At 35.3% G+C, this 22657-nt stretch overlaps 1 protein-coding gene across 8 annotated transcripts in view; it reads right to left on the bottom strand.

Annotated features, from left to right (window-relative positions):
* Positions 1 to 22657, bottom strand: part of PLEKHH2 (pleckstrin homology, MyTH4 and FERM domain containing H2) — a 53163-nt gene that overhangs the window by 2927 nt on the left and 27579 nt on the right. For 7 of the 8 annotated variants that reach the window (XM_085315842.1, XM_085315845.1, XM_085315846.1 and 4 more), the window contains 17 exons: positions 22306 to 22442; positions 21575 to 21685; positions 21228 to 21314; positions 20597 to 20755; positions 19864 to 19944; positions 16573 to 16752; positions 15522 to 15630; positions 12795 to 12907; positions 10590 to 10769; positions 8551 to 8648; positions 7911 to 8088; positions 5992 to 6147; positions 4448 to 4545; positions 3923 to 4064; positions 3032 to 3177; positions 1335 to 1464; positions 392 to 478 (listed from right to left, as the gene is read on the bottom strand). In XM_085315842.1, the coding sequence (XP_085171968.1) occupies positions 392 to 478; positions 1335 to 1464; positions 3032 to 3177; positions 3923 to 4064; positions 4448 to 4545; positions 5992 to 6147; positions 7911 to 8088; positions 8551 to 8648; positions 10590 to 10769; positions 12795 to 12907; positions 15522 to 15630; positions 16573 to 16752; positions 19864 to 19944; positions 20597 to 20755; positions 21228 to 21314; positions 21575 to 21685; positions 22306 to 22442 (2192 nt within the window). The remainder of the gene's footprint in view (positions 1 to 391; positions 479 to 1334; positions 1465 to 3031; positions 3178 to 3922; positions 4065 to 4447; positions 4546 to 5991; positions 6148 to 7910; positions 8089 to 8550; positions 8649 to 10589; positions 10770 to 12794; positions 12908 to 15521; positions 15631 to 16572; positions 16753 to 19863; positions 19945 to 20596; positions 20756 to 21227; positions 21315 to 21574; positions 21686 to 22305; positions 22443 to 22657) is intronic. The other variant, XM_085315843.1, reaches the window with a different exon arrangement.

Below are 22657 nucleotides of genomic sequence, written 5' to 3'. Positions count from 1 at the left end.
AGTGTATGTATTATGAATAATAATGGCAAATTAAAGTCTCCAAGAGAAGAAAATTAATGTTATTGTAAGAACTGTAACTATGGATCTCCTGACATCTGAATGATTAAAACATTAACATTTCATACAAGATATAAAAACTGTGTCTGATAAACAAAAATAAATTCAGTGCAAAATATTGTTATATTGTTATTTACTTCTACTATCAGTGCTACTATAACAATGATAACAACATTAAAGCATTTTGAAAGGAATGAATTTTTGCTTCAAAAGAAGACTAGATAACTTACCATCATGATCATGGCAAATGCCATGTATGCTATGCTGATGAATCTCCCTGATAGATCAGTATTAAAATCTACTTTGCGTAACATTAAAAAAAAAATTCCCTTACCATAGAGTTGTAATCTAGGATGCTTATGCCATCTTCATGTACAGCAAACCATATGAAAGACTTCTCAAGTGAAGATGCTGCTACAGGCTACAAAGAGAAATGTTCTTTAGTTACAACTTTAAAATGAAGCCATATTTAATTGACAATCTGGTATTATAGAGCCTCTTCATCCATATGTCTTACAGAGATTTACGCTGGAAGAGAAATGATGTAAAGGAACTGACGTGGCTGCCCAAAGCTATATAAGAGGCCAAAGGCAGAACTACAAACTGAACCTAATATTCTTAAAGCATCCCTCTATGCTTAGTCCAATAAACTGCACAGTTTTACTGAAAAAAAAGAAAAGAAAAAGAATTAGGCATTTTAAAATTCACTAGCACGTATGTCTATGCATGCAAAGAAGAGTGCTGACATGCATTTAATGTCCATATTTTGGGATTACCTACTAGGAGGTAAGGGAGGAAATAGCAGTTCTGTTTAACATAGTTGTTATTTGAATCAAGAAAATTAAGAAACTTGTGGCTTAAGAGCAACTGAGAGGCCAGCACAGGAGGGAGTACCCTAAATACCCTTAACAACATTTAGGGGTTCTGCAAGGTTCAGCTCCAGTTGTCCATTAATGACACCTTTCCAATATTCTAATAGTTATCGGACAAAGCAGGTCTGAAAGGAGAAGACTGTCTTAAACTAAGATATAAGAAAATTAGAAGATACCACCTAGATTAATAATGTAAGACAAACAGTAAGTGTATTAGAAAGTTACTGTTATGGTATACCTATTACTATAACTCTTACATTTCATCAGTGTATGGCTTAAATTAATAATTTGACAAGAGATTCAGGCAGCACATGTGCATCATACTTATTTTCAAGAAAAGATACTACTCTTCCAAATTATATTTATATTAAAAACACACCACTCAAACTCAGTAAAGTTTCTTACCTTTGCTGCAAACAATTTAGCACCAAAGAAGGACCATTTTCTGGCTACAGTGAGATAAATGCGCACACAGTCTGCAGCACTGTGCCCTCTGAGAGCCATCCATCTTGTAGACAATCGCTGACAAAGCTGTCTATTGAAATGAAATATGTAATTTAGTTATTGAAAGGAATTTAAATGATTACCCATAGCAAGTTTAATGAGAAAAAAATCAATTTGTTAAAATGATAATTGCAGTTAATGTAACAACTATCACTTGTACAGTATTAAATAAATCCAAAACAACATTTAATATTTTTATGCACATGAAAATGACAAAGTATCTACTCATTGCTGCAACATTATGATTAAATATTGATGTAGCAGTAGCAGCATAAAGGGAAAAGTCTAATATAGCTATTAATGTGTCTCTACAGATAATCAATCTACTTTTATCAGTACTCAACAGCAACACCCGTTGTCATTCTGAAAGTCTACTAGCTTAGTACCTATGGCTAGCAGCAGATTTAGAAGATACAGCTTAATGTGATTTCTTTCTCACTGCATCTGGGCTGTGACTAAAAGGGGTGGTCCTGATGCACGATGTATTCACATTGGCTCTTTTCTTTTGTGGGCTCACAGTGAGTTGGTTCAGTAAAATGATCCTATGGAAAAATAATTCTCCAAGAAAAACAGAATACCTTTCTAGCACATTGACTTGCAGGAATGACTCAGTCTGCAAGCCACAAGATCATTAGATCCAGCCCCCAAAAAGGGAGGGGGAATGTGTGGCAAAGGAAAACTCTTCCAGCTGCAGCTCACTCTTACAGGAATTTTATGAAGTCAAACCGCACCCTTAGCAAGAGCACAAGAAACGGGGCAGGGACAGAGTGCTACTTCCTCTGCTATGAACTTCCAGCTTCTGGAAACTGGTAGCTTAGGGACTACTTGAATAGTTCAACTGATGTTTAACATATCCTCCATGAATTAGTCTAATCTGGTACCACTTACACTTTGTTCTTTGAAATTAATTGCATAACTTTCTACTTGTTGTTTGTATACTTTTGCAAGTCCCTGTTATCTTTTGAGGAGGTAACAATGTAACTTTGCACATTTAATAGTTTTAAACTTTCTCAACCCTTTAGTAAAGAAGTAGGAGAATACTTGTGTAATGTTTACTGGACTTCAGTAATGCTAAATTGATTTCGGATAGCTTGTTACACTGTTCTGCTATTCTCCACATTAAAAGGTGTTGAGTGAAATGTCCTCCAGATTATTCATTTTAAATTAAGTGAAACATTACCAAGTTACTGTACTGTTGGTTTGACTGGCTCCAAGGGATTGTCCATTTGAGTAGCAAACACTCAAACCAGAACCCCATGTCCTTTATTTTCAGTAACTCTATAGCCTGTGCACAATCCTAGTTTAGCTTTTCTGAGTAAGAAAAATAAGAATTGCAAAATCTCTGGGTTTTGTAACCTTGTGTAGTAACTTAGGCGTTTTAAAAGTTAAAGAGGGTTTTGTTGGAATGCATACCTAATGATGGTACTCTAGTTAGATGAGAAATACATGAGCCCTTGAATTCAGTAAGAAGAGTATCAGTTTCAAAAACAGCTCTCAGCAAACATGGTGTAACATTAAGTTGTATGTAATAACCATTTTAAAATTCCTCGTTGTATCTCAAAATTTTTTGAGAATCTAATTAGTAAAACACATCTCACCTTAATTGTTCCTCTGAGCAACCATGCCTGTATCTCTTAGGATAGAATCTCTCCAAAACTTGTTTTAATGTTTGATTGGACTTGGAGTGGGAAGTGACCTGCCCTGCTGGAGTTGAGAAAGGCCTTTCAAAATCTCCAATATCTATCTAAGGGAAAGACCATTAAAAAGAAGGTATTTGTTACTGCAGGGTAATTTCGTAGATGAGTATTAGATATCTTTTCCTATATCTTACTCAGTAGAAAATGAAAAGCAGTTTGTCAATTAGCGTATGTAAATCATTTTGTTTTTACTTACTGAAATTTACCACGCAAAAAAATAAATATCAAGAATAAATTATACAAATACAAGGTACAAAACTTTCCAGTTCTACTCCAAGATTGCTAGATCCTCTGCTGATACAAACTAGTTTAGATTTTTTGAGTAATTTCACCAAATGACCTTCTCAATAACTTTCCTTTGAGTTTTTATTTTTTTTTAAATAAAACAGATCTTATCTGGACCATGTCTACTAAAGGAGTTTTAGGGTTTGATTAAACAGCTGTTACTATGGTGTACTAACTTGCTGAAATTATTTAAGGAATACTGAATGAAGAGGAGACACATGACTATAAGATAGCTGATCAAAGACGGCCTGACTACAGGATGTAACAAATATTTTATCCATACTGATGTCAATAGCAGTCTATGCCATAGAGGATTTCCTCTGAAGTATGTAAGTTAGCCCTGCAGAGCCTCCGACCCAATCTAATTCTTGCACTGTCAGGTTTAAAAGGCAGAGGTCACTGACTATCAAACAATCTTGGACCAGCTGCTTTATTTGTTTAAGTTTTTGGATCTGTAAAACTGCTCTGTGAGTCATTATTTTATTGTTATTTATTCACAAAGATTACCTGCGCTAAAAGAGCTGTCAATTCCATTGCCAGTTCTTTGTTTACAGGGAAAAGTCCATTGACTATTTGATCATTTGTCTGATATACTAACAGCAGCTTCTCTCTGTCTGTCTCACCGTGGACTTGAACTGCAAAGTAGAGCCTACGAAAGACAGAAAGTTATTCAATAGAGAAGATGGGGGAAATGCATTAGCCATGAGAATTAACAGTATCTGCTTTCAGTGTGACATGTTTATGTCAGCATCAACATACATTACCAGAACAACAACTGTACTTAAACCAGTGGGTAAATACTTAATTTCACTTTGAGTTCAGTGTAGCCTCTCTTTTTTTAGCAACCTTGCTCACATCTTATTAGGTAGAAAAAATTAACTATCATTTAAAAAAATGTTGTACCCATTTAGTATTTCTGTTTCAAGTTCTGAGTCAGACAGTATCTTTCAGATGAAGAAACTCTCCAGAAATAAAAAATAATAAAAAAAATCCCTAGGACAAGGCAGAGAAGTTATAGTTGCTATTACAAACCTATTTTTATAAGTAAGGCGGACAGTCCTTGTGCCTTCACATTTCCCAGGATGTTGTTCTTTGGAGGCTTGCTCCCATTTTGAAATAATGTCACAGATCTAGAAGGAAAGCAACACAAAGCTGACTTTTCCATGTATTCATCTTTAAAAAAAAAGCACCTTGGATTGAAATTGCCTACTTATTTAAATATTCCTTATGACATACCACGAACTTAAATAGCTTGAATTTTTAAATTTACTGACAGTTGTATTTTGCTAGCAGTTCTTAGTTGACTAAGTTGACTTAGTTTAACAGCTATTTTTTTCTGTTGTTTGTTTATCCTACCACACACACATTAACTTTGGAAAGGAACCATAACAAGCTTATATGAAAAGCCCAGGTACTTAATATAGCAACAGCCAATGAATACATAATTATACAGAGCGAGTTGTTATATAATTAAATGCTTTGATCTTGGCCTTTTCTTTCTGTTGCACACCGGAGTTTTTGAGGTCCTTTGTAGTGACAGTTCATTATAATATTTGCACAAAGTTTGTTATAATGCAGGAAGAGTGCATTCTGACAAGTGGTGTACATGCATAGGAAGGCAGATGGGGAGGAGGCAGCATGGTGGCTTTGTGCGCCCTTCTGCACTTAATGTCACTATTCTTTCATAAAAGACCTTTTCTGCAAGTAGTAATGTGAACAGCTTCCAAAGGAAATTCCAATCTTTGCATTTGCCAAGAAAATAAATATTTTTTTGTTATGTTTTGCTTTCCATATTGTAATTACTTCTGGTAGGGAAAGAGAGTCGATTGTGATGACCTGCTTGTTTGTCACTAAGGCCTAGATGTACCTTCCCTTGTGACTCAAAATGAACTCAGCTGTGAACACTGGCCAAAGGCTGCAAAATACTATTCGACAGAAGCTCAAAGAGTTTGTTACTCATTAGTTGCTAAGAGCCCAGGAAAATATTTAATATTTTACTAAAACAGATTATATTGCTTTTTGCCAATCTTTACTGTAAATCATTTAATTCTAACAGTAGAAGGAACTAAAACTTCAGAATCCAGAACAATAAACCAACCATTGGAAATTTCCTGAATGGAACCCTAATTGTTCTGTATTTACATAAGGAACCCTTTCTTTCTTCCTCCCTAGGATCCCTGCCCCAGTATCACTGACTCTTTTGACTTCAAATGCTCATCTTTTGGGACTATACTAGAAATGCTAACTGACATTTCTAAATGTACAGTGGACTGCAATTGCTTTTTGGTTTTAAAGGACAGCAATTAGTAACAGGTTATTTTCTTCTTTTAACTCCATCTGTTACTTCTATGACTCATATCAGTCTCCAGGCAAAGCTTTCAAATATATTTCATTGAATGAATTTCAGCAATTGAAAAAATGGTATTTTTTGATCTTTCCTTTTATGTTATGAGAAAGAAAAAAAATACAGTTTTCAGCCTGGCAAATGTTTTCCTTTATATTGTCAGAAAAGAGCTCTGTAAAATGAAGATATTTTGTTGTTTTATATGTAGAGCTCATTAAAGGCTCTTGTTTACCTTGATGTTCCCTTGAAGACAGTGCTCTATATCCTTGCCAGAGGGATCATCAGAAAATAGTGCAAATCCTGACTGAGCTGGCTTCCTCATTCCTGTATCCTGGTTCAGGGTGTTCAGAAATTCCTCCACTGTGGTTGAGGCATCAAAGCCAACAACCTAAAAAAAAAATGCAAAACATTTTTTGCTGTCAAACTTAAAAAAATCTATGATTTTGAAGAATGGTAATATACCTCTAGAATAATCATGGGGATAGAAGACCCATTCTATCCGCTATGAATAACTTATTGTCACTGGAACTTTAAAATTTTCATTAAGGGTTTGGAAAAGTCTACAGTACGATATTTACTGCATATGAAGTCAATTTAGTGGAGTTTCTCTCCACCAAAAAATTTACTAATCTCTCAGCTGATTGTAGTACCTATTGCATTTTGTTTATGAAATTAAAGGTCACTAACAAAATGCTTTTCTTTCAAATTTTTAATTTCTTTGCTTATACTAGTGGGCTTTTTACATTTACTACATTGTTGAATTTATTCAACAAAAAGCAGTCTAGTATCTGAGATTCTGTGGCAAACACCACTCAAAAAGAAGGAAAATTATTATTTCCTACACTTCTCAATAGGATGTTGAAACGAGTAAGATTATTAATCATTTTTCAAGATGTGCAACTTCAGAAGGATATTAGTTATCTTCCTATTGGCAGTTCTGAAATACTTTGTGGCATTGGGTCAGTACTATGTAGCTCAGGAACATATACAGCCTTCTAAGATTTGTTTCCCCAATTCTAATTTTTTGTCTGCAATACTAGTATATTAGCATGTTGTTCACTTATATCTCTTTTCTGAGGGCTTTTTGCTGTATTTGGCATATTGAAGAAGGCATATTACTATTATTGGGAAAGAAATGTCTTGAAAGATGGATCTTGGAAATCCTTCTATTTTGGGCTTCTCAGTGGTGGAAATTTAAACAGTACTGCTGGATCTAGCATTAGCGATGAATACAGGAGTTTTAAATACCACTGTAAATGGTTATTTACTGAAGAATACTTACATTGAAGTAATTTATTTTTTAATTACATGTTTTCATAGGCCTTGGAAGAATGCATTTTTGATCAATCAGTCAATAAATAAATAACCAGTTTCTTTTTTTATCTTAAACTTCAGCTTTGAAACTTTCTATGATGAAGATTTAAATACATTTTGACTTTTCTGTTTTACTGGACAACAGTGATTAAAAAGGCTTAGAAAAAAAGGGAGTTTTCTGTGATAAAAATACTATTCAATACAGTTTTAATTTCATTTTAAACGTCAGTTTCTATATAGGAATACTGTAAATTGTTAAAGATCTGTTTTCAGCCAGCTCCCACTGTTAGAAACACAAATCAGGACTTGAAACAGTATGTATGGAAGTCCATAGAAAGTCTCCTACAGCCCTTGACAGATGAAGCCCAAAAAGAGTTAAGAATGAAGCTGTGTTTGTTGTCTAACAAATACAGTTATCCTTCAGTGAGTGTTAATGGGAGTCATAGATGTGCTTTCAGGCCTTTAGTGACATATTTGACTTTCAGGATTTCTGATAAAAGGAATTTAGTACCTTCCTTTTTTCTTCAGTCTAATTCACTCATCTGGTGGTCAGATTAAATAAGAAACAGAACTTTAATATTTCACATTCTTAAGTTTTATTTTTTTCTTTTAAATGTTTTCTTTTTTTACAAACCTCTGCTTTGTCAAATATGCTTGTCAAAATTGGTTAAATGTGATTCAAGTACTTTGTGCCTTCCGTTGCTAATACTGGCACAGGATAAAACTTGAGTCATATTTATCTTAACACTATAATTCTGTTTCTGATATATTGCTCCATGAATATGCTAATAACATGAGGTTGGGACAGCTTAGATTTTGTGCTATACTTGGCATTACCTGATATATGCCATTCATGAAATGAACTGGAATGCTAAAGGGCAGGGAATGATGGTAGGGATTCCTCAGAAGGGTTGAAAGGATTTCCATTCTGGAAGGTCTGGCTTCTCGGTCTCCATTCTGCTGGGTACGCTCTACGCAGCGCTGACAATATATTGCATATTTCCCAAATTCAGTCCTGTGACAGAAAATAAGACATAAGGCATTTCTTGTGGAGTAATTGAAAGGACAGTAAACTGTGAGTAAATCCCTCAGGAGAAGCTAAATGGGAGGAGTACGAAGATTTCACTGTACGATTTCCAACGCATTTTTTCCATGTGGATTTATAAGGAGAGTAAGTCCAAAAGTCCACTGAGACCCACAGAGTTGTGCTAAAGATGAACATGGCTCAGAGCGTAACTGCTCTATTTTGGGTTTCATGCTTTTGCAACATATAGCTAGAATTCCATAGCAGAGTATTTTCCAAAAAAAAGAGGATGTACAGAAATAACATGTACAATAGTTTAGTAGCACTGGGGTACAATTCTATTAAAACGTATTTTAACATATATGTAAAATTCTTAAACATTAAGTAAAAGACTGAAAATAAGGTATTTAGGAAAGATTAGCCATCTAGCTGGTTAATGATACTCAGGCACACCTGGAATCTGCATTCTTCTTTAAATGAAGTTTAAGAAGCCAAAGGAATGGGTGCTGGGGTAGAAAGAGTCCAACGCAGAGAGCCAAGAGCTGCAAGCCCTGGACAAAAGGAAGACATTCACTGTTTTAAACATCTTATAAAGTAAGACTTCCTGTGGTTGCTGGCCAGCACTGCAGCCTACTGTGCCAAATCAAATAACAGATAATTGTAAATTGAAAGGAAAAAAAAAAAAAAACAGAGAAAAAGCTGAGTAAATGAGGATGTTACCTCATCAGAAGGCCAAAAATGCTCTCTTTTTATTTACTTTTACATGTTTTACAGCATGTTTACCTGGAGGCTGTAAATGGGAGAGTAGCTCGGTTTGTATAATGAGCAGTTAATATTCAGGATAAAAGTATTAAGGCTGCAAAGTCAAGCACTAAGAAATGAGGACACCTGTGTGATTTTAATTCAGCTCTCCTTTTCACATGCATTATGATATAACCCATAAGATGTCTTCCTCCTACCAAGTGTACAGTAACTACTGAAAAAACAGTTATTAAATCTTTTTGGTATATTCTCATAGTTCAGAATACATTTACAACCCTCAATTTGTACACACTACTCTCATGTACTCTGGGTGCAGACTCACTAATTTTGCAACTACTTTTGTCACTTTTGTACCAATGGTTCAGTTCAGAATTTAGAAAACAGAATTCTTCTACCTGATCAGCAATTTAGTTCACAGAATCACAGAATTAGTAAGGTTGGAAGGGACCTCTGGAGATCATCTAGTCCAATTCCCCTGCTCAAGCAGGGTCACCTAGAGCATGTTAGTCAGGGTTGCATCCAGGTGGGCTTTGAGTATCTCCAGAGGAGACTCCACAACCTCTCTGGGCAACCTGTTCCAGTGCTAGTTCATCCAACTTGCACTGTATCAAACAGAAATTTGACAGCACAAGTACAGATATACCCTATCACTGGATACTACTACTTCGTTGGAGGATAGCATCAGCTTTGTTTCAGGAAGACATTGTAGTAGAAGCAAGTATGGGAGACTACAGCATAAATTAATTAATTCATAACTTTAAAAAATTGTGTGAGGCTACAAATATTTTACTGAGCAGATTAACCCTAATAATCATGACAGTGGTGGCCACTACTGATGGCAATGATTTGTTTTTCTGTATAGAGAGAAGGCCTTACTAGGGGTAAAAAAGTAACAAAGGACTATCCTTACTTTAAACTGATCAGCTGTATGTAACTTGAGTGCGTACTAACTGACATCAACACACTGTATCTCTCAGGAAAGCTTTTTGGGTCTGATGCACATACTGGTCACACTCATGATATAGGCAATTTCTAGATAATACACATGCCTACTGGCCATATCCTACTTTCTTTGGCAAGTCTGAGGAGAAAAATGTTTCTATTACAAAAGCTTTAATATGGTAATTTCCTTTCTCATTTTCTGATTCATCTCCTAGTTCTGTACATACTGCTACAACACATGCACTGAGGTTCCAATTCTGTTAATGCTATACAGATTATAGAGTACTGTCTTAATCTGAGTTTTAACTCATTTAGTTGTAACACATTTGGCTATGACTGGATGGCTGACAATGGACCAAGGTGAAGAATTACAAGTATATATGCACAAACTGAAAAACAGGAAGTTCCACCTGAATATGAGGGAAAAGTTCTTGGGCATATCTGAGATGCCACAGAAGGGCTCACTACAGCTTTTTCGCACATTTCTGTAGGCCCATGTGTCATGTGGTTTAGTCTGCCCCATTCCTGATGCAGCACCTATCTTCAGAAAGACGTAGTAAAAGAGAGCAGAATCAGGTTCCATACATTATGTCTTACTTAATGCTTTACTTGAAGGCAGCCAATTGCATGCCCAGCCTTTAAAAATAAGATGTTCTTCAGTTCTTTATCTGATTTTAAGTAAGGGGATACTGCAGAAGTGCAGATCCCTCTGCCATTCTTAACCATCTCAGCAGTTCCCTTCCTGCTGCTGTAATAGGTAGGTATCATTAAGACAAGTATCAGCTTACCTGTATTGGTCCTGCCTGGTTTTGTGGATGTCGACGTCTAGTCTGTTTAATAAGCTGGCAACAGATCTCATTCTGAAGTTCAGGATGTGTGAGGCAGATCTGCAAAGCACTTTGGGCCAAAGATACATGGTAGTCAATCGCAGGAGAGTCAACTGCGGCATTTATAAACAACTGGCAGGTCTAGATACAAAATAATAAGTTAGTGAGTTTATGTATGAAGCTGCCACAAATCTTTTAGAAGTTTTGCATAATAAAAATATGCTAGAATTAAAGCTGCAATTAATCAGGATATCAATAGACTAAGAGAACCATGCTGTCTCTGCTAAAAGAGGTTAAAAATGGCCAGAATGAATAAAAAGCTAACAGAACAACTTAAGATGAAAATAGCTCTTAATAATGCATTGCTTTTTAAGATTGGGAAAGATAAAGTAAGGCAAATATCTGACCAGAGTGAGCTGTAGTAAGAGCTGGAACCATTGTAGTGTTAGGCAAATTTAAGGACATACTGAATGTAACTTGGCCCTGCCACCTGGGTTTAAAATCCAAGGTAGACAGCTCACAGTGACAGCCAGTATACAACACGTCTGTGTAAACAATGAGCACAACAGGGCAGAATATGCACAACTAAGAAAACCATGACTCATAAGTATTTGTTTTGCTTCTTGGCTTTTACTGCTATTTTTACTGTGAATAAGCATAATGTTTCCTATTGCTGGTACTGTCAAGGGAAAGTTGAGTGGTGGTAGAGCTGTATTAAAAAAAGCTTATATATCGCTTATTCCATTTAGTCTACGCAATAGTTCTCTTGGTTATTGAAATAGGTGCTTAAAGACCAATTTTCAAAGTATATAGACAAAATACAAGAGATGGAAGGAAACTTAACCTGTTTCTAGTCTATGCAAAAACAATGGGGATGCACAGGACCAATTTTGCCAGCAGTGAAATAAAGGAAACATTCCTTTTTCTGTTTCTAAATCAATTCTCTACCTGAGTTTAAAACTGATTTATACAAGGTTTTAATAAAAGTTGCATGAGCCATCTTTTTCTTAGGCAAATGTCTGTGATCTGAATTAAATCTGAAATACTCTTCAGAATTTCCAGATATTTCCAGATAGACATTGGTTTATTATTATGAGGGAAGTATAAATTTAAATTTTCATGCTGTAGCACTGCAGAAAATAAAATGGAAGTACTTTAAAGTGCTTCAGATGTTTCACACGAACAAGCATTCTATGATTCTAAGTGACCATGACTGAACATATGGTGCCTGTCTTGAATTCCTTTCTAGATCCTGACCATTACATCAAAATTCTCAAGATAGTTCATGCTGTAGGGAACTTGTGCAGTCTCTGTGGAGACTGTTCATTTATCCAAGAACTATGCCTTCCAAATTGTAATGTATTGCACAGAATATAATGTACAGAAAATGCACAGACTTAATTACACCGAGTTAATGTTCAGGTGTGGTTTTACTTGGTTTAGCATAGGAGAGGAGAAGTAAGATTAATGGAATTGCAGCACCTTCCTCCTCATAGTTATCAACCATCTGGCCTTTTACCAGGAAAGATAAAAGTTCTTATCTACACACAAAAATGCTGATGCAATTAGCTGAAGCACAGCAGTTATGAATTACTAGACTTCTCTTAATCATAAAGCCAAATCACTACAACTGTGAGGTATACATATATGCATTTTTAAAGGTGTATGAAAATCTTTAAAAGTGAGCAACTGTTGTGAAATACTTTCAAGAATCTTACTCTGTAATACTTTCTCTATTTATATTATTAGAATACATAATTATAATTTTTCATTTTGTTTCAATCTTTCAAGACTGAATTGCTACTCATATGAAGAATGTTTTCTTTTTTAAAAAAGAACAGTAGAATGTCTGCCTTCTATCTCAATTTGAATTAATGTCTGCTTAAATTAGAAAAATGGGCTTTGTCTAGTTTTTCTTCAGATTTTTAAAATGTCTTCTGTACTATAGCTGATTAAAAACATCTGCAACAAGACTGTCACCTACCTTTGTTCTTACTAAATTTGACTGACTTTGGTGAGATACTGTGGGGACCCTCTGCTACTCTCTGCCCACCAGTTAATCTCTCTACTAAAGATAAAGGAGTAAACTTTTTTCAGATCTGTTGAACATCTCTAGTAAGCCAAAAATATGCACAAAATTAAAAAGGCATTTTACAATGGTTTTACCTTAAATAATTTAATTGCTTCAGTTTGCAAGGCCTCTGATGGTAATGTTGTAAGAGGGGAAGCAATTCCTTCTTTGCTGTGGCAAAGGGTAGGATGTCTCCAAATCTGAGAAGCTGAACAGATAAAATATATGTTTCTTGCAATTAATAATTCAGTATAGTAAATTTAAACTTTGGTTCATCATTCAAAGAGAAACAAAACATTAGACAAGCTTTAGCAACAAGCTTCACAGCTCAAGGATCATTTGGCTCACTGTTAAAGCATTGATAATTCTGGAGTGAATTGCAGAAATACTTTAGAAGTATACCTTTCACACCAAAACACTACTTTTCTCATTTGACATTCTAGAGCCTATTTTGGTAATCACAAACAACTACAACTTAAATTTTATTTTTATTATTTTAAGATGCTCTAGTATCTTTAAAGATTGTAAGCATCTGACTTATCACTAAAAGGCATTACCTTCAGCATGACTGCACCTTATCATCTCATTAAATAGTGACTCAGGAAGATAAGTAAGTACATCTTCTTTTCACAGTTGCAATTTTTCTTTAAATGTTTGGTCCAATATCTTTCCACAGACTTAATATTCTTAAAGATTCCACACTTAAAACTTTTGAGCTCTTACATGTATTAGAAGAGTCCAATTTGCTAAATCAATTAGCTTCTGAGAATATGGATTCTTCCCTAAGATGTCTTCCCATCCACAGACTGAACTATTTCCTGATTTTATGACATTGCTGCTTGAAATGGTACAGAGGCAAGTCACTTTAACAGAAATACTAAGTTGTTTGAGTCTATAAGAAAAATAACAACACATTTCAACTCCTGTTTGCTTCGTTCATCATGATTCATGACCCAAGAATAAAATACTCCTATTTTGTATTTAATGAAAATCTTCCAGATTTTTGGGGATTCAATGTGGTGTTTCTGTCAATGATGGCATTAATTGAATCTCTTGCCTACCCAGGTGCTTCTTTTCAGAACACTTGCAAGAAAGAATCTTTAGATCACTAATACAACTAACTAAAATTAATCATTATGTTCAAAAATTACTGTGGGAGCAGGAGACAGAAATACATGGGGAACAGAATCAAATGAACCTTGCTGTCTTAAGAAATGACAACAAAAATTCTTTTACTTCTAGGGGTATTGTTTTTTTTTGTTCTGTTAGGTAAAGTGAGTTTTCTCACACAGAACTGTTGCATCCCTTCACAGTTTACATGTGCCTAAGTCCACCTGGACTGAGTATAGCAATATTGAGAAGATACATTGCCGAAGTAGAGTCATCTCCCTCTCCTTACACTCTATGACTTCTTTGGGCCTCACTATACGGTGGGATCAATAAAGATTCTCAGTGAGCTAAAACTCTTGGGTATTAAATCAGTTTCTTTCTGCTGAAACTCACAACTACACCCTATGTGGTAGTGGAAACTGGCTTCTAAGTTTTAGTACCTATATCTCAAAGAGTGAGATTGAGTCTAAAAGATTGCTATCTGCCTTTTGTTACAAACTATGAGACTATTCAAAACAGTAGAAGGTCTCAAGACCAGTTCCTCTAATATCTAGGAGGTTTTGCATGAGAATAGGAATAATTATCTGAGTAAGAGTGTGCAGGACAAGTCCTCAGTGTGCTAGATTCTTGCAGATCAGGAAACAACATTTGTTGTCTTTAAGACTCAGAATTTGAAAACCAGTTTCTTGCAGACAAGGAAACAGTATTTGCTGTCTTTAAGATCCAGAGCAAAGTGGGGATGTTCTGATTCTACTGGTGAATCTATCTGGTGAATATTACCACTGTTCTCCTTTTGAAGCTACTAGTCTATCCATAGCAGCATGGGATGTGATGGATGGCAATTTTAGGGGGGATTAGTATAATATTAAGGTGAGCTGTCCCCAGAGATGAATTAAAAGAGGCCTGAGCCTTCATTTTACCACAGGCATATAAAAGTGTATTTTGAACTGAAAAGACTTTGGTGCTCAGAACTGTACTGACATGTGCTAACTCAAGAGGTTATACAAGAAATGTGTATTCTAAAACTTTCCTAAACAAAACTATATATTACATATAGTTAAGGAAAACTTGTTAATATGAGCTCTATATTCTTCCTTCATGATACACCTTTTCTGCATAGTATAAGGGATCAGAATTTGGAAATGCACTAGGCATACATACCTAGTGGTATACAGTGGCATTTATAAAAACCCCACTATAACAAAGAGAGTTGGGCATCTATTAACTTTTCCAAATTACTTTGGTCTGTTATAAAAATAATTCTGACCTCAAGTAGAAATTCCATTCTCACAGATTTCAATGTCTTACAGAAAAAAGGCATAGATAGTTGTATTTATTCAAGAATAGGCATAACTTTGTTAATAATTTTGTAATAATACTTCAGAGTAGGTATTCAAAGTGCTGTCACTCCTGTTGAAAGTGTTTTACAAAGCAAGTTGTCAGTAGTCCTATTTTACAGAGTGGATAGCTCTGCTGGCATAGAAACTAAGTCATCAGAAAAGTAAACCTAGCAAAAAGGTTAATGGCTTTACATTGACCAAAAAAACCCTAATTCCACATACATGTGTTTATTAAAAGATCTGGAAGGTATGCCTAGTACTAAAATTTTTACTGTTTCTTATTACAAAAAATTGCCTTACCAATTTAGGATAAGTATTATCTGAACTTTTAAGTATTAAAAGATTAGTCTGTTGAAACAGAAATAAACTTACTGGTATCACCTTCTGTATTTAATAATTTGCAAACAAGTTGTTCAAACTCAGATCCAACATTTACAATGGTACTTCCAGCTGCAACTGTCAGATGATAAAGCCACGTGTCCTAAAATAGAAAAACACCAAACAGCCCACTCATTTGTTCCACCAGATTCTCAAGAGCATTAAAAGTAGTAAACATCAGTTTTTGTAGGAATTAAATCGGAAGCTGAATGTTGGAAGGAACTCCTTCATTGAGATTTTGCTCTCAACTCAAAACACTGCCTCCTGCTGAAGGCCAGAGGAGTTGCCCTTTGTTTTACTTTCGCACCTGTACTGATGCTTATCCTATGTTACAAATACTAAGTGAAAAAGACTGAACAAGGCTTTTTTTCTTTCTTTTACCCTCAGAAATCATGGCTAGGTGATGCAGGCTGTTCTCACCTTCCTCTTTAGCAAGCTAATATACGTGTCTTTTTATCACTGCTAGATCCTGATAACCTTGGGCTGTAGGTCAGGAATCAAACTAAAGTCTACAAGGTTACTTAAGAAAAAATAAGCAATAACAATAATAATAAATGTTTTTTAACCATCTCTCTTATTTCAGTGATGGAAGTCTTCCCTACAGGTAGTCTGTAAAGTTAGTTATCAATGAAAATGGATAACATTATCCCAAAACTTCTCAGGAAGGTCTGCTAAACGCCTGTCTGCAAATCAGTGAAAAATGAGCAAAATTATCAATTTAAAGCATGTATTCTGTGCCATCATCTTATGTAGGCAAACCTGCATATTTTTGGATATTTTAAAAAAGATTATCTGTGTTAGCACTGATTCTCAGACAAATCTGGATCAATGTTCATGAAGCAGGACTTGCTCATTGCTTATTATTTCCAACTACAAGGTAGATGGCACAGCTAAAAAAAGTAACTTGACTTCAGTTCCCCTTTCCCTCTCCCCTGCTCTTTAGGAAATCTTTGTATCAAGGCACCATAGTCACAGACTGTGATTTAGATTAAATCATGTAGTCAGTATGTGATTTAAACTCAATAAAAAAAAGTCAATGTATTACCTTCTCATGTTTGGATCCTATAAGAAGATAAGTAGGTCCTTGATCTTTGGGATGGATAACAATAGTGTAATGTGTTGATAACAAACTGCGGCCACTAGCCTCATAATCTTCATCGGAATCACATGATCTATCAACTTCTTCAACCTTAGCCTCCCAAAGCTTGATTTGACCAAGAGGAAACTAAAAGTAAGTATCAGAAGTGGTCAGAGAGCAAATTCTTCCTTCAGTGCACACTAATTTTATATCTCTTATTCTACAAATAGAAATAAAAACATAAACTGCCATCAATACCCCTTTTTATTTATGTCCTGCCAAGGAATGCCAGATAAACTAGCCGTTATAAGCAGCATCAGCAGAATGGTAAGTGCCAAAGTCCAACAATGAATAAAATTGTAATTTGTAATTGAAGGTCTGCTACTCTATCCAGTTAATGCAATAAATCTGTTTTATAGGGAGAGAGGTAATTCTTCAGAATTTCCAGTCCATTTCCAACTGAAAATTCCCAGTGTCAAGCCTGGGACCTTAATCATAATCATTCCTTTGAGACAACAGCACTGTACTGTTACAGTATGTAGATTTGTTCATGGTATGTTGTAAGTTCCAAAAGTAAATTTTTGGTGTGGTGGACCTTCTCAGTTCATTTCATTCTCCAGCTTGATAGACCACAGTACTTTAGCCTCATGTTGTATTTACAGTTACGATCATTTATCAGGAAATATTCTACACGAAAAGCTGTTCAAAGGGAAATTTTCCTGAAAGTAATTGTTAACTACCCAGCAAGAGCAGGAAACCCCGAAGAACCTCAAAAGAGCATGCTATCTTCATAACTGGGTGACAGGACTAACAGAAGATGAGAGTCCTTGCTAGCTATTTTACAGAAAAGTCTCTCCCTTCCTACTGTAATGGTGCAGTGAAGAAGGTTTGACTATTTTTTCCCTATTGCTTGTGATGTTCAGATGTGGCAGAAAGAAGAGGATATGCTTCCCTTCGGCAAAATGGTGGCTGATTGCTAGTGCAATTAAGATTCTTCCCTGTGACATGTTCCAGGTGAAAACCTGAAAAAAATGGTCTTAAAATATCAGCAACAGTGAGACACACATGAAGTTGACTCTTTAGCTTCTCAGTAATACTGTTTAAAAATTGAAAATGCATGTGGAGAGTAGGTGGCAAGTTTGACTCAATCAAGAGTGGTTTTCTTGAAGAGTGATTTGATAAGGTGAGCGGTTAAGATAGTTATTTTGAAGAAAGCATTGCATAGTGGTGGCTTTTTATTCCACTCCACAGATTAAAGATGTATGTGGTATTTTGCATTTTCTGTGGTGCTTCTGAAACATTGAACTTTTTGAACAGAATAGATTCTGAGAATCAAGAGATGCCATTTCAAACACAAGTAGTCCAGTTTGACCTATTTGCTAAGTGGAACTGTTCAATCAAAACACCGGAGGCCGATTTTTAAAAATGAATTCCATTTTAAAAGGAGTCCACTTAAATGGATTCCATCACTGTGTAACCACTGCAGATTGTGTAATTTATTTCCGTACACTCACATTCAATTACAACAAGTAAGGTTTTAATTAGCAAAATATTAAAAATGAACTAACTTTGGAAAACTTTGCTTATGTAGTATTTTTAAAAAATACTCTGCTCATTCCTCTTTTATTACAAGCTTGTAAATTAGTTTCAATTTTTCTTTAAAAAAAAGCAGTAAAACTTGTTCTAAATGTGAAGGAAATATTCATCAAAAGCTAGCAAACTTCTTAGATTTTTCTGAAGGGCTTGTCAACAAACAGAATCTTCAAGATAAAGAAGTGTAAATTCTGATACTTTGAAAATAGAGATTTCTTTATAGGAGAGAAATGCCAGTTCATTTTTAGTATCTCTGTAAAATGAGCTAGAGCCTAGTACTCTGAAATAACATTTATCTAATTCTCTGGTCCTATATTACACTTTCAAAGACTAATTAAATATAAAATACTCTGAAAGGATGGTTACTGCTAAAAAAATTATCTAGTTCTAGATACAAGCTTTAGTTTAATGTTTAAAAAGTGACTTAAAAGAAAAGGAAAGGATAACAAAGCGAATAACTAGCTTGATCCAGAGACTACAAATTACTGGGTCCAGTATTTGGATAGATAGCAGTAACAAGGGATATTTTCTGCATTCTTTTTAAGCTGTTTTAATGGCTCAGTGGAGTTTTGCCATTTTATCAAACACCAACTGTCAATTTGGTGGAGCTAGGTAATAAGTGTATGAAACAAATGTTCATAATCTCAGGGGTGTTAATATTGCAAATTCTTGTACACTCCCCAAGATTGCCTTCCTGACCAATCTCTATGGTCAAGATACTCGTTGACACAATACAATGGGAGCAAGGCAACAGGTAAAAAATGTGTCAAGGAAGTGTCCCTTTACCATCCTCAGTAGGTAAATACATCTGGAAATATTAGGACTGACAATATTCAGAAGTGTAGGTAGAGTCCTTTGGCTTTTCAGTCAGGCCCAAAGTGGAGGAACCAGGTCTTGATAGCTTTATACCTCATGATATAGGATATCGGCTGTTGTGAGGGCACCTTAACACTGATTGGATCCCATTTCTTTCTTTTCTTCCTTCAAATAATTTTTTCCTAAGCTTCAGAAATTATTTGCTCTTCATATTCTCTTGCCTTCCCCATCTTCATTTCTGTCCACCTTTTCAGCAGCAGGCAGTGAGCTCTGTTTCCATAATTCTGGTGGGGAATCGGAAAGGATTCCCTCCCCACTACTACCACAGTGTAACAATCTCTCTGTAGTCTGCTAGGCTTTTTTGCCCTTACTGCAGCATTGTGGAGGCACAATGACAAACTGAAGAACGGGATTTGGAAGTCAATCAAGGGATAAAAAGAACATTTAATTTATTGAGATTTTTCGGTCACTGCCAACTGCAAACATACTTTAAAAATGTCATCTTCCAGAAGTGAGTGAGGGTCAGGTCTTTTCTGATGAGTTTTAAAAACCTGTCAGAAATGGAGTCCTACTCAGCTGTCAGCTAGCCAGTGTTCCCCTTTGGCTAAGGATAAAATGCAGAAAATGTGTTCGATCCTGCAGGAGAAGTAGACAAATGAGTGCGCCCTGGATTACTGTCTGTTAGACAGGAACTTTGCAAACCGACAGTCTGTGAAGTCTGAATGTTTAGCAGTCAAGATTAAATGGGTATACATTACCCAGGCCAATCTGTATCTTACTAAAACTTGCTATTAAATTCTTCCTCAGTATGTAGTTTTCATTCACTGAGGAAACAAATAAGAGACCTACCTTGTCTTCTTGATTACGGAAGTAATACAGAATTTTTCCAACTAGGGCACACCAAACTCTTTTGGAGTATCCATGTTTCACCTGAAATCACAGAACACTTAGGAGCAAGCACAGCCAGAAAAATACAGATTACATTTCATGTCCTCTGAACTTTGGTGATGTTTGGAATAAATACCTTGGTTCAAATTCCTCTCCACATGAATTGACAAATGCTTGAAACTGCTTAACTCAATTACAAACATAAGAGTTAAAGCATTAGATGCTTGGTCCAAAGCCCAGTTTTTCACTTGGCTTTAGATTAAGTCTAAAGCAATGAAAGCTGAGGAAGTAGAGTTGAAAACAAACAAATCCTTTTATGCTATATTCTTGCTATCTTGAAATAATCTGTCCCAGTGAACAATGCTGATAGAGTGCTCTACTGAAATAAAGTAGATCAACTACCTACAGAAGCTTATGCGTATGTCAAAAATATCACGAAGTGCAAATGGAGAACTCAGTACAGGAACTAGTGAATCAAAAAACCAAAAACAATAACCAACTCAAATCTCAAACAATCAAAAGAAAAGTTTTGCCAAAAGTTGATGGGTTCATAGTCTTTCTGGACTGTTCACTTTGTAAAGCAGCAGGAAAGCTATTTTGCTTGTATTAATTTTATTGTAGAGCTTCTTCCATCTAGATATTATTCTTGATAGATCTGGAGTAAAGCATATTTGGGGAAGATAAGTATTCCTACCTTTGTAAGTAATCCTTTCATCGTTGGCTTGATTTCAGGCTGTATGAAAAGGGGACTAGCAGCCTGTATTTTAAGAACATTCTGTAGTACTTGGATCCATTCTTCTAAGATATTTGGAGAATCTGCAGTCAGGTAGTATGTTCGTTTTTCTGTGGTCAACTACAGAGTAATAGAAAAGTGCTGACCTTTAAGAACATTATAAATTCCACCCCACATCTTAAACAATGTAGTTTCACAAGTTTTGGCGGTTTATTCTTCCCCTAGCACTTTCCATTAATGAAATATTTGATGGCCGGGTATAGCAGGCAGACCTAAGACCTTACCTGAAAGATTCCAGGACAAAACTAATTTTATCTCTTTCGAGATATCTTCAGTCAATCCTAATGGCTGGTTCCTAAGACCACTCTTTTTATTTGTTCCTTTATTTAAATCTGATCTTTACAGCAATACAGGAAAGATTATCTAAGTTTAGGGCTTTCTATCCCTAGCTTCTAAAACTGAAATGATCCTGTTTCCAATGAAGGGCACTGATTAATTCCAAGCCTATAGTTCCCTATTGGACCAAAGGGTCAACTTCGGGGATGAAAGAAAAAAAAAATATATTTAAGAACAGAATAAGAAAAGCAGACACCTGAATTGTTTGTTTTCCATCACCCCTCTCAATGTGGCTAGATGCATTTAGCTCAATTTGGCCTTGAGGTTTTCGAATTACGTCACTCTGTATGGAAAGAATGGAAAAAGAAATACTTCTAAGCTACCATCAAATAGCAATAAATAATTATAGAACTAATTTAAGCATTAATCTTGCTCAGCGCTTCCTATTTAGACATGAGTACCTTGCACGGCTCTTGAGGAACTGAGTCCTGAATTACTGTCTAATAGCTCATACATCTGGAATGCATTTATTTTCCTTCTAACAGCCTTAGACTCAGTAAAAACAGGCTAATACTAAAGAGCAAATAAGTTACATGTACTTACTGGAGATTTGTAGTATAGTAATTCTCCTCCTTTAAGCACAAACCACCGTCGTTTCCAGGTCTTTACTTTACCACCCATTTTTAATAGATATCCAGATTTTTCCAAAGGTTCCTGATTATTTAAATGTTAGATAAAAAGTAATGAAGTATGCATATATACCTACAATCCCCAGAGATGTGTAGAAATACACACATGTGCATGCATGCACATACACACACACACACACTTTAATGATTTAAAAGCACATGCTAAATAACAGTATTTAATGAGACTTTAATTCCAAGTACATAGTTTTTATAAGCATCCATTAAGATAAATGCCATGAAGGTGGGACAACTAATTAATATCCATTAAGTAATGTACATGAAAGAGAATAAATGATTTGCCCAGAACTATACAGAGGATTGAAAAATGTAACATAATGACTCCAGATTTTACTTTCTAAGTTTTGCTCTGTGAGGAAAATTTAAAATAAATTACTTTCATCACGAGTCAGTTGTATTCTGGAGTTGCCTGCCTTTTTTTCCATTCACTATATAGAAACCTCAGAATTATCCTCCACTTGTCTCAATTATTATAGTCTTCATCTGGCTAACTTACTGTTGACATATTTTGATATTTATAATACAGTCTGAGAATCAGCAAGACTGAATATAGAGATTTGGTAGCATTCTTTGTATATAAATATACACACAGCACAGACACACTTCTTCTTTAACTACAATACTCACATTTTTTCCATTATCACTAGATGAGGAAGAGGTTTTAGGAAGTTTCTGCTCTGGCTCTGAATAGTCTGTATCTATTGAATATGCATCTGGAGGAATAGCATAGTCACTTTCTGAGGTCACAGAAGACAGAGACACACCTGAGTTAAAAGAAGAAAAATGTTTCTCTGTATTTTTTATTTATCATGTTATAAACAAGTGAGATCAGAACATCCCTGTAGAAAGTATCTGAGCAGCATCTGCAAGCAAACACAAATATCAGCATAAATTCAACAGGAGCCATACATATTTTTAAATATCAGCCCATAAAATTATTAGCATAATGCTAATAACTGAATCCCATTCTCTTCACAGT

The sequence above is a fragment of the Rhea americana genome, unplaced genomic scaffold (assembly GCF_003343005.1).
Source record: "Rhea americana isolate MKP2758 unplaced genomic scaffold, rheAme1 scaffold_44, whole genome shotgun sequence".
Lineage (NCBI taxonomy): Eukaryota > Metazoa > Chordata > Aves > Rheiformes > Rheidae > Rhea > Rhea americana.
The sequence above is the reverse complement of the archived record's forward strand: the minus strand, read 5'-3'. Positions and strand labels throughout refer to the sequence as shown.